This window comes from Corvus cornix, chromosome 4, assembly GCF_000738735.6.
Source record: "Corvus cornix cornix isolate S_Up_H32 chromosome 4, ASM73873v5, whole genome shotgun sequence".
NCBI classification, from domain to species: domain Eukaryota; kingdom Metazoa; phylum Chordata; class Aves; order Passeriformes; family Corvidae; genus Corvus; species Corvus cornix.
The window spans coordinates 18,966,710-18,979,059 of record NC_046334.1 but is presented as its reverse complement, the minus strand read 5'-3'; the positions used below and the strand labels follow the sequence as shown (position 1 = coordinate 18,979,059).

At 40.9% G+C, this 12,350-nt stretch overlaps 1 protein-coding gene across 1 annotated transcript in view; it reads right to left on the bottom strand.

Annotated features, from left to right (window-relative positions):
* The window catches only part of MMRN1 (multimerin 1), a 39,899-nt gene extending 28,127 nt beyond the window's left edge, over nt 1–11,772 (bottom strand). Inside the window, exon 1 of the mRNA XM_010411886.4 lies at nt 11,161–11,772. Within this exon, the coding sequence (XP_010410188.2) occupies nt 11,161–11,687 (527 nt within the window). The 5' untranslated portion in view covers nt 11,688–11,772. The remainder of the gene's footprint in view (nt 1–11,160) is intronic.
* Between the last annotated feature and the right edge of the window lie 578 nt (nt 11,773–12,350).

Genomic DNA, 12,350 nt, shown 5'->3' with positions numbered 1-12,350 from the left:
AAACAGATTTAAAAAGCAGTAAAATTATTTCATGAAAAAACATGCCATTATGGTATTATCAGTTTGGTTTTTTAAAAAATCATTGCCACTATAACCTCTGTCTCAGGAAGTCTCCCAGCTGCAGACTTGAAGGCATCCTGAAGAAAGTATTATTGCTTTTCTGCTGGTGGAACAAATGTCTATTTGGCCTAGTACTGACTTTTTTCTTTCATCCTTAACTTAGCACAGCCTTTCTCAGGATCATATGTTATTGCCTTGTCCATGCTGAAACATACTTAATTTTTGAGTCGGCAAGTTAGTGACTAGACATTGTTTCAGTTGAAGGACTGGTGGAGCTGCAAGTACTTCCAAAAAATATTTGCATATGAAAGCTTAAAGTTCATCTTCCTGTGTTGTGTTTTGCTGCTAACATTTTCTTCCAGTTGTAGTAGCTCTGTTCATGTTTCATGATTCAGTAAGGGTTATTTACCCCAGAAACCAGTATCTTGCTATGGGCTCCTTACAGTGGAAATCAAAATACAATTAAGACCAGATTAGTTCCATTTACTTAAGTGGCATTAATACAGATTTACACTGCTTCAAACATGAGCAACAGCACAAAACACAAAACAGTATCAGCATCTATCCTCAAGTGATTGCTTTTGTCTACTGAGATCCTACCAGTGTATGCACATTAAGCTCAGTAGTGCTGTACTAGGAAAGTGATTCCTGAGAAAAAAGCAGGCTAAGCTATAAAGATGCTAAAACCAACAGATTGAACCTCATGATATCTCTACTGCCAATACTGCTGTGCTCCCTTTCACAACACACATTATTCATTTGAGGAATAATGTTCTTCCTATAAAATGGGCTTTTATTGAGTGCTTTTGATCTGATTTTGCTCACTCACTCTCCACTTCCTTGAGAATTTTCAGTAAGACAGTATTTCTTCTTAATTAGTTATAAAAAGGCTGTGCTTTTTTTAATGCTTCCTTTATTTTCTCACTCCTTTAGTTACTGCCTTTTATCTCTCTGTATTAATTAGAAACTCCATGAATAAATATTTGCTAAAAGCTAAATGCAGCTATCAAGCATGAGCATAAAGATTAGGTACTCCACTCACTTCCTCTGGAAAAGTCAGGAGCAACTATATGCAAGTTTGAGACACATAAAATTGGCAAAAACGAGAGGAAAATTAAGTCCTACAAGTTTTGCAGAGGAACGGTGAAGTCACTTACCCACCCCTCCGGCTGGGGCATGCGGGCCCTTCACAGTCTCTTGTACCACAGAGGCTGGCAGGAGTAACCAAGTAATAATGATATTTGAGTTAAGTGCCAGCAGCAGTAAGCCAGAGAGCGAGCCTGTAGCTGCATCTCTCCTGGCACACTTCTGCAGCAGCAAGAGAGGACAGGCATCTTCTCTTGCCAAGAGTTCAGTGTGAGCCAGACACAGCAGGGCACTTGTGGCCCTTGGAAGCACTGCCAGGAAAACAGCTCTTCCAGGGGGCTTCCTCACTGAGCATCAGGGAGCAGCATGAGTGGGATTTCTCCCTATCAAAAGGGGAGAGCCAACCACACAAGCCAGGCACTGACCTCACCAGCAGCAGAGCTACCACAGCACCAGGAACCTGCAGGCAGCAGTGGGGTGGCAGGAATAAGTCAAGGAGCAGCCCAGCAGGGACCACTTGAGGAGCCAGGTCCAAGAGGTCTGCTAGAGACAAGCACCCCCATAAGGAAAGCAGTACAACCTCCAGCCTGGGCTTAAGTGGAGTCCCAGCCCAGGGGCGTGGGTGGAGGCTACAGGTGAGGTTGCTTAGGACCATCAAGGCTCGTTATGCTGCCTAGGGCACTATCACTGAGCTTCTTTCTCAGTACAGGCATGAAATCTCTTCCCTTTCATATCTGTGGTGAGGGTTCTGCAAATCCATACCCAAGATTAAAAAATGTATTTTTTTTCTTTGAAGTGCAGCACAGAGATTAAAAAAAAAATAATCTCTCAGCATATGAATGGGATACTAAATATTTCTTAACAGATGCAGGAAGTGATTCTGGGCCAGACTGACACTGATCTATTCAGGAGGAGCTCTGACTAATCATGGGGATTTGCTTATGATTTAAACTAAGTATAGAGAATGTAAACATCTAAATTCCTAAATAATTCTCAGCAATTAACTGATGGCATATAAAGTCTGCTCAGAAAACCTCTGAAGCAATAATGCCATCTCTAGCTGTTACGCAGCACCACATCTCCTTTCCTGTTGCACATTAGCCATCTGGGAAGTGAGGAGCTAACACCTTGGGCAGCTGGGTGCTAAGCATACCACCTCTGCAAATAAAAAAGCCAAATATAGGGGCGAGATTTTAAAATCTGGGCTACAGTGAGGCAGGGGTGAGGTCAGGATTTGAGCCTGTGGCTCCGTAGCCTGCGCTTTACCTTTGCATGCAGATCTGACAGCTCACCAGAGAAAGGGATTAAGCAGAAGACGTACAGCAATATTGTCATTGACACCCTTTTCTGCAGTGCACATATTTGGGGTATGCATTTTAGTCACTGAGAGCCATTTTACAGTTAAGCAAACATGGCCAATGAAAAGATAAGAGAATGAAAACAGGCATAAAGAAAAATAGCAAAAGACATGAAAGCACTGGAATATAGATTTCAGTTAAAAAACCAAACAACCCTAGCCCCCACCTAAAACCTTTTAAAAATTCATACTGTAAATCCCATTATTATTATTACTATTATTATTATTATTGAGGGTGTCTAGCTTTGAGGAGCAGCTATTGGAACTTGCCCATTTGGAGACGCCTTCCAAAGGAAAAAAATGTTACAATACACCCCAAATGTTAAGGGCTATTCTTGAATTTTAAAGACAGTCTGAACTCAGCCTCTGGTCTCCACCAAAAATTTTACTAACTTGAGCAGATTGTTTCCATTTAAAATACTTAACTCATTCTTAATGTACGTGAGTGCAATGTCTGAAGCCGTGGTTCTCACATGGCCCAGCAATCTTTGATCAGGCTAAATTGGAGGAAATATTCACAGCAAAAGAGCCCCTGGTGTGACTCATAATTAGGTTTACGCTACCAATGAAATAAGCTCATTAAGAGACGTTAAAAATGTAAATATAATTTTGAAATCAAATTGTCTGAAAAAATGTAGATTTGGAAATAGAAGATGAAGCGTGGCGGAAGAACTATGACAGGCTGTGTTAATGCAAAGGCAGAACAGAAGACAACTGATTTGCATAACAGGACTTCAAACCTGAAAATCCTCTTTACCCTCCCTGGAATAATTTATTCCAGATCATCAACACAGGCTTCTAACATGCAGATTTTGTTGAGAGCTGGAGGAGCCTATCGTCTCTTTTGCATTGAGCTTGATTTCAATCAGGAAAGCTGTACTTAAAAACAAAACAAAATCCTCACAACATACAACAGAAATCCAGCCTGGAAAGAGCAGTACAAGTTCCCAGCTGGCATAAAGCCCAAGTGACAGATTTCATCCTCCTCTAGCATGTCTTGGCTAGGAACGTGCAGTGGTGGCAATGTGTGGGAGAGTCCTCAGGCCTTTGAAGCAGCCTCCTTGATGTGGTATTCGCTGCATTATTTCCAGCTTAAATCAAAATGCTGCTAGCCCAGCTCTGCACTCCGTGTGCTTTGGCTGTACCCGAATGTGACATCCCACCCTCAGGGGTGAGGAAGCACCTACACCGAGTAGCACGGTAGGAAGAGCAGCATCTGCTTCTGCTGGAACCTGTGAGCACGTCTGCTTGGCAGCCTGAGTTTCCTGGGCCTTAGGGCCATTCCCAGTTCCAAGTCCTGAGCAGATAACTGGCCCCGGAGCCTGCCCCGGCGGCTGGAACAAAGGGTCTACACCCATCAGTGGCCCCCCGGCGCTGCCTTTAAGCCTGTCTTTAGCTTCTGGGATCCTGCCTCCTGGTTCGGGGGACACTCAAGAGCCCTTAAACCCGTCTTTGCACTGTAAAACCCTCTCCTAACTCGCCATGAGCCGGGCTCAGGCTCGGCCTTACCCGAGCCTCCCCGGCGGCGCGGGGCGCGGCAGTGCCCGGCACGGCTGGCAGGGGGCGGCCGCAGCCCGCGGAGGTGCCGCCGCTGGGGCACCCGATGCTGCTGAACAAAGAAGTGCTATTTACACCAATACCAAAAATCACGGGGGTTTTGGGGTCCCTGCAGTCCCCCTTCCACAGCACATTTCCACTGTAAAGTGTTCCTTGGGTGCATTGATGAGAAAAAAAGCAAACTTCACAAAAACTGCCGGCAACGCCTGTGCGGGATTGCTTACAGATCCTTGCAAGTGGTCCTAAAGCCACCCCACAGGAACACCAGTGCTAATCAGACCACAAAGGGTATAGAATCAGTTATGCCCCCTTCATATCGTATCTGAAAATGACTTATTTTTGTCTGTGAGTAAATTAGATTACCTGGCTTTTAATAGAAATGCTATTGAATCAGCCCAGCTGAATACCACTGAATCATGAAAATAAGATTATTGTCTTGCTGACAGAATACAAAAGGACCCAGAGCTGGAGCCATTGTCAAAGTCCATGCCCATCTTAGTGGTTGTGCCTCATTCATGTTGTATGCAGCTTATTTGTGTTTCACAGAACAGTTAATGAAATACTCATCTTGATTATACAACAGTTTTAATTTTATATTATCCTTTACATCTGAGCAAAAGGGGTCGTAGAAAGATGCTACAAGCATCTAGAGCCAGGATATAAATTTGCTTTAAACAGCCTTCCAAGTTTGGATGAGGAGAGATAATGTTGATTGACACAGTGCTAACACTCAGATTATAAGGATAGCAAGCACCCTCACAAAGCTCTTTTTTGCTATTGCATGGGAGACTGGTTTTAGCAACTTCCTTTGAGTTCCACTAGGTGACTACAGAGACGTCTCACCGTCATATGGTAAATTCTATATCTTTACGTGAGTGTTGGTCATCTCTCAAAAATATAAGCTCTATTTCAAAGAGAAATTATAAACTTGAACTAAAACTAGTTAATTCTTTAGGTTCAGTGCCCTGAAATGTATGAATCTCAGCTGCAATAAAAATTCAGTACTCACTAGGGACTGACCATAAACAAATCAAATTGGAAAATGTGTTTTACAAGCTGGTTGGAATGGAAGAAACTAAAAAGTGCATGTGACATATAATATAGTATGTGATAGTAAAATATGTTATAGGATATGTTTTTATCTCTGAGAAACAGCTGACTTGTTGACACTGACTAGAGCATTAGGTGTCAAAGATTTATTTAATGTTTTTTTTCAGGACTCAGTGTCCTGACATTTTGTTCTGTCTGTTACAAAACACAAATTCTGCTCTCATCATTCATTTCCTTTTTTTGTATTGCAGTGCTGAAACCTTGGACTGCAACAGCCTCTTTATTTCATCCAAATTTTTATTTACTCTTTGTCCTCCCTCTTGTTGCAAAAATTAATTCACCCTTTCCACTTATTATTTCACCAATCTGTTTTAGCATTTAAAATGTTCTCTTGTTGCAAATCAGATCACCTCTTTGATACATGATCTTGCACTCCGTGTTCAGAGCCCTTTAACACAATCAAACTTTTCCAGGTAGAATTTAGACTTTGGAGAAGGTATCATTAATCTCAAACCTTCGAGAATTATCCAGTAAACCACAACTGAAAATGCAGACAAACTGTTCTTTAAAAAGGTCTGAATTCTGCTTTTTTACTTCTGGAATAGAAATTTATTTTCCATCTTCTAATTGACCCAGAGTACAAAATTCATTATGATAGTTCTGGTCTAGTTTACTGTCAGTGCTTTTCAGGTAACCTTCAGTGGTATTGGTTTTCACTGCTTTTTTAGTGCTTTTGTGATCTACAGAGAAGGAGATTGCAGTGTGTCAGTGACGGCTTCTCCACTTTGAGAAATACCAGCACAAAAAAGACTTTGTAAGTGACCAAATGAAAATATGAAAAATAAGATCCCTTGCAGTTTCAGGGGTGAATTTGTCCTTGCTTATAGTGTTGTTTTGGGTAGCTCTTCTTTTCCTCTTTCCCTTCATTAAATGATTAACCACCTTGCCAGTTTCTTTGTACCTGATTTGCCACTTTATCATACAGATACATATCTTTATTCTGTCCCTGACTGATCTTACGTGGCTCTTGAACAGAAAGGATCTGAGCCAAAGTCCATGAAATTCAAGGTGATTTTTTTCCATAGGCTTTTCCTCATGACCAATGGTATTGCTTACCAGGAATGTGATACAGAATAGATGCTCTGAGATTTGGCAGAAAAATTGACATTTGAAACACTCACATTCTCTAACTGGCAACACAATAATGCCTTTGGAACACATACGGGGACACTTTGCTGCTGTCCTCTTCCTTGCCAAGTCTATTCTAGAATTAGTGTCAGTTCCCTAAAATGTTAATTTTATTCAGATTTGTAAGAATGCCTGTTTTGTGTGCATACCTGGGCAGATGTTTCTGGTGTACCTTAAATGAAATGCCGCAAAGAGTTGAGTATTTGCAGGGGCTAGGAGGTAAATCCTGTGTCCAGTTTGGTACAGTAATTCTAATCTATTCAGAGGGGTGAAGGGACACTGTAGGGATGGAAAAGAGTCTGTTCCTAATCCTTCCTGCTGTTCCCATGGCAGATGAAACAAAGAACAAGAGCAAGATAAGCATGAGCATTAATGCAATAGTTAGTGTAATTAGACAAACAGAAACCTTCCTTACCACCCTGAAAAAAAACCCAGAAATCATCTGTATAGTGGTGCCTTACCTGATCACAGAAAAACTAAACAATGAGACCCTGAGGAGGCTAAATGCTTTGTGTCGCAAAAACAACCTTGGTGAAGAAGTGATTTTTTTCCTGTGCTATGTTTCCTGTGCTGCTGAAAACAGTCTGTCATGACCCTACCAGCCACCGTTGCCATTTGCCATGGTCTTTGGGACTGCTATGGGAGTAACACTGAGTTTAGCCTGTGTAGGAAGATTGGACAGTGAGCTTACAGCTGAGCATCAGAAATACATTCAAGGTGCTGCTGGACACGAGTGACTTATTGCAAGGATCTTCTGCATAGCTGTAGTACAACATTCTGGGGACAAAGGCTGTCAAACACACCCTGACACAGCTGCCAAGGCAACCTCAGGCCAGTGTAAGATCTTCCTCCTTCCAGGTCATAGTGAATATACCTAGTGAGGCAGAAACTTAAGCCATGTGTGACTGTATTTTTTGGAAATGCACAGTGATGCAAAATCTTAGGAAATCAATTCAAGAATTGTTGTCTCTGCTCCATTAAAAAGTGACATGATGAAAAGAGACTGTGAACCTTCCATTAACTAGGCAGTTAAATCAGATTTCTATGTGTCTTATGTATCTGAGCCATCTGCTGATCTCAACCATTCATTTTAATTTGTCAGTACACTAGATTTCTACCAAGCTGATATAGGCAAAAGCAATTTCCAGGGAGAAATGCAGACGTCTGGTCGCGAGAATGAAATATTTCAGCACTCCTATAACATATGACAGCTAAGCAAATCTGTCCCTGGTGCTGACTCTATTAAACCCTTCTGTGCTTAGTAATAAAATACTGTCACCTCACCACTACCCAAGGTAATGCTAGAGGAAGTCTGTAAAGACCCTCAGTGGTTTCATGATAACTGGAAAAGGTGTAATATACACATAATAAGAGAAGAGAGTAATGTAGAGCCACCCAGCCATGTGGGGATACTGTGCTTAATTTACAGCCTGAATGAAGGTCTCATGTATTCAGGGGCTGCCTTGCAGAGTAATTAATAAAATAAGGTTCAGAACGAAAAGATGAGCGTGCTGGTCTCAGGACTGCACCTGAGATTTACTCCATTGCACCACTGTTGTTTAAGCTGCTTTACACAGTGAAGTACTGCAACTGTCTCTCTCCACAGGCTGAAAAACATGTACCTCAAATTAACTCAATTGAAAAGAATGTATCATAAATTTTCTTCTTTGGCACCAAATTGATACTCAGATTTAGTGTCACTGAATTTTGGAAAAATTCTCTCCCTAGTTTTCCAGTATTTCTTTATTCATTGGTATGGACTCCATAAAACTTTGAAGATAAGTAGAAATAAAAAAGAAAAAAAAGCATATTTGTAGAGACATTAAGTTTTACATTTCAGAGCTAAAGCCAAAGTCATTACTAGGAGTGAAGAAAGGAATTCTTCAGCTCAGGCCATTCCAGATGAGCTCCTATGAAGTTTTCTTATCCTTATGAAAGCTTGGATGCAGACCCTGCCAGAAGGGGGAATACCTCACCACAGAAAACATTCTTCTGAAATGGTCTGAGAGCAGACAGTGACAAATTGTGTTCTCCTGTACCTATTCTAAGGTTAATGATAAAATTGTTCCAATGTGAAGGAACAGAATTTAATTGCATTTTTCTGCCAGTGAAGAATAAGGAAGGGTTTAGTGTTTTTAGAGAAAAGGATATGCCCAATATTTAGCCCTTATAATACCACATCAGCATGTAATAGAGGCTCAAAGCCTAACCTAGTTCTAGCATGCATTTGATTAGATGTGAGTGCATAATATTGTCCTCACATAACCTAGGGTAGAGATAGCAAGGGAATTATCTTTGTAAGCCATTAAGGCACATAACCTCCTTCAGAAAGGGGTATTTGGATAAGTAAGTTTGTACAATGGGCACGTATTGTACCTTGTGGGTAATCTGACAGCCTTGCAGACTCTCTAATAAAGTGTATGTATTGGTATTTTTAAAATTATAAATATGTTTTAAAATAAATGCTCATTCTTATTTGTTTTCCTTCCTCTTGTCTCTCACAGATCTCTCCCTATTGTTCCTTCTATACAGAGCCTCCTAATGTCAGCATCTCTGCACATATGTTAGCACAATGGGTTGCCATAAAGGATTACAGAGCCATGCAGATCCTACAAGGTCACTCAAAAATTCGGTTGGAATACAGTCTATAACCAAAGAGGTGCTTTAATTCGAAGTAAATTCAAAAAGCAAATAGTTCTTCCACATTTCCTCATGCTTTACAACTGTGGAATCTGTTACTGAGTCATGCTGTGCTCAGGCTTCAAATGAGTAAAACCTTGAAGAAAGATGCATGTCTTTATTGGATCTTAGAGTATGTCTTTCACTTTATTTGTGATAAATATTGAAAAAAAGAAGGAAATTATATGCTTGAAATTATTTAGGGCATAATTGATGGCACCTGCACTTAATAAATAAAAATTTTTGTGTTCTTATGCATATTTTCCCAGCAGTATCTATTCAGGTGTTTCACAACAGTGGTTGGTAACAGTGAGCACACAAGACTTGGCATTTTCTCATGCCTTTGCTGAAAAAAAAAAAAGAGTCACAAGCAAGTTTATTATTCATCCAGGTCTGATTCCTACGTAAAGAAAGATGGAACAGTGAAGTGACTTAAGTCATGGTCCAGGTCACAGCAAAAGTGGATGGAAAGCTCAAAACACCACAGCTGATTGCAAAAACACTTGTATACAGGGGGAAGACAAGCCTTGTAGCACAAGAATCTTCCTGTGAAAAGGACTGAGCCACACCTAGATATCTGCTAGACAGGGAGAGGGTATGTAGCTCAGCAGTTTGAGAAAGAGTGGGGATCCAGCATTCTGTTTTATGCTGGGGTTTCATGCTGCTACCCATTCCTGTAAATTTGGTATGCAGTCCTGGCTTTGCTGCTAACTGGCTCAGTGGGCTCAAATATGCATGTTGCACAGCAGGTTGCTCCTCGACCACTCATGAAATTAGGTCCTGGCAAATACAAGATTTGCTTATTTTGCCTCTCTGCAGCTACAACCACATGTCATTATGATAAATAAAATATGTGACCGTCTTCACCAGAGACTAATTTTTGCGTAAAAGGTAGAAAGAATACCTGCTGATTCACAGAGTTTTTCTGAAGATTAATTTAATTGGAATACTGTTCTTGAAGAAAGCTGTGAAAGCTAAAGACCAAGGTTAGCATGTATTAGGATTTATTTTAATGGAGATGTAGCTACCAGTACTCATGTAAAAAGAGAACTCATTTAACTCAGGTGAACTCAGATACTCTGCCAAACACTGCGGTAAGGCGGTGTAACAGACGGCTTTCAGAAAGGTGTCTGGGAAACACAGCTCCTCTGCTGGGCTCTCTCTTCCAAGCAGAGGCAAAGGACTCCTTTCCTTTGGGTCCTTGTGCATCCTTTCCCTTATGCATCATCAAAAACTTGCTCAGGTCAATGGGAATCTTTTCTTTCAGTTAAAGGTATATTAGCTCCCAGCCACACACAGCAAGATAATCATAGTAGTGATGATTTATTCTCTTTTGCATGAAGTTGGATGCTAACATTTGGGAGAGTACTATCAGAAGAAGAAATCTATATTCTGAAAGCCCACTCTCCATAAATGCTATGGAAAACAACCAATACTTTGTGTCTTTCATTTTCTACCAGGATCTGACTATATATCAGCAATTAAGGGAAACTTGCAATATCTGCAAAGTCAGTGTTAATATCCCCATTGAGAAATGAAGACATTGGGGAACAAAGAAAATAATTGAGTGTTCCAGAGCTATAAAACCAGACAATACAGTTTTATATACTCTGTTATGCACAGCTATTGTGTATTAAGTTATAGAGTTCTGAATGCACATTCACCTGCAACACCACTTTTCATAAGTTTTTATCACAGATTAGGATGTTTCAAATTGTCAGACATTGATGCATTTTGTACATTTAATTGCTTGTATTTTCAATTTAGTGGAGAAGTTTACAAACACAATATTTTTTAATAGATTCCAAATGAGATAGTGCATCTGCAATTTCTTTTACCCACAAAAAAAGAAAGAAGAAAAAAAAATCAGCAGTAGTTTACTGTGCATAAAGCAGGGCGTCATCTATTGTAGTTCTTTCCTACCCATATTTGACAATGATTCTCCAGTTGATTTTGAGATAACTACCCTGAGGAATAAAACATTGCAGCATTTACACTGTTAGAAACGTTACAATCGTTTTGCCTGAGTAAATGCTGCCATTTTGCTCCCTTGCTTGTTTTAGATGGTCCTTTTTAAGGTAAAAAAATAATTTTACTGAAATTGCTAGGAATTTTGTCAATTATGACACTGGAAACAGGAAAATAAGCAGTGCATAGGACACAAGAAAAAATATGCAACTTACTTTCCTCTGGTAGTTTGAAAGCCGGATGCTTTGGAGTTGGCATCCTGCTGGCTCCTGGTGATACCAGCACTGTGAGAGGACTGCTTGACAGATCTGTTCCCTGTAGCTGTATCCAGGCTTGTAGTGACCCCTTGAAGGAGAGGGATCTTTCTAGCAGTGCTTTGTAGGGCTGTCCCTTTGCTGCGAGATGAGCTTCCCATCTTGTCTTTGCCGGAGTCATCATCACTGTGTCCATTTGACTGACTTGCAGGGGTAGATACTGTGGTACTGGAAGTTTTCTTCGCTGCTTTCATTCCCAGTGTCTCGTCTGAAGATGCAAAAGGAGGTCCCTGTGAGGCATTCACTTTGGCTTCTTGGATTTCAGAATGGGGTGACCCCCTAATTGTGGTCGAAGATGGAGTCGAGTCTGAGTGACTTGTCTGGGTTTCATCACCTTGTCCTGTGGTCCAGAATTTTCCTGGAATGTTAAATCCAATGCTGCCCCTCTGTAAGTGCAATAGGAGCAGGAAGAAAATGATCTCTTTCATTCTGATGGTTTGCAAATGCTGCAAGTTATCTCACATTTATTTCCTAAACAAGAAATCCTGTAGTTTCTCCCTCCTCCTGGGCTGCTGCTCAGATAGTGAGCCTACCCAGAGGATGCCCTGACAGGTTTTATTTCTGTAGAAAGGAAACAGGTTTTGGTGTTTCAAAACTGACTGAGGAAGCCTGGTTTCCTGTTTCTGTGGATCCCCCCGCAACCTGTGACCCCTCAGAGAGCAGGAACCTGGCAGCCTCTGTGGGAGGAAAAAAAGAAGTCTCTGCAGAAGGCACAGGATAAAGATTCATGGCACAATAGAAATGTGGAAAAATATGCACTGTGAAGTAATCCTGAGGGATAAAACCTGAAATTATTAGCTAATTTTCCTTTCACATGCACATGCACAGAAAAGTGATGTCTCACATGTGCCCTTTCGATGGTTAAAATTACGACCTTGTTATTCGAAAAAGAGTTGGCAAAACTGGTGTGCTACACAAAGCTGAACATTTGCTGTGTCTCCTCTTTTTAGTCTGAACATTTAAGCACACTGCTGCCAAAAGTGTGGAGACAAGGAAGAGGTTCACACTGTATCCACCACTGATCCCCATGCCTGGAGATACTCAAAATTCAACTAGACAAGACCCTGAGCAATTTGATCTTAGCCCTGCTT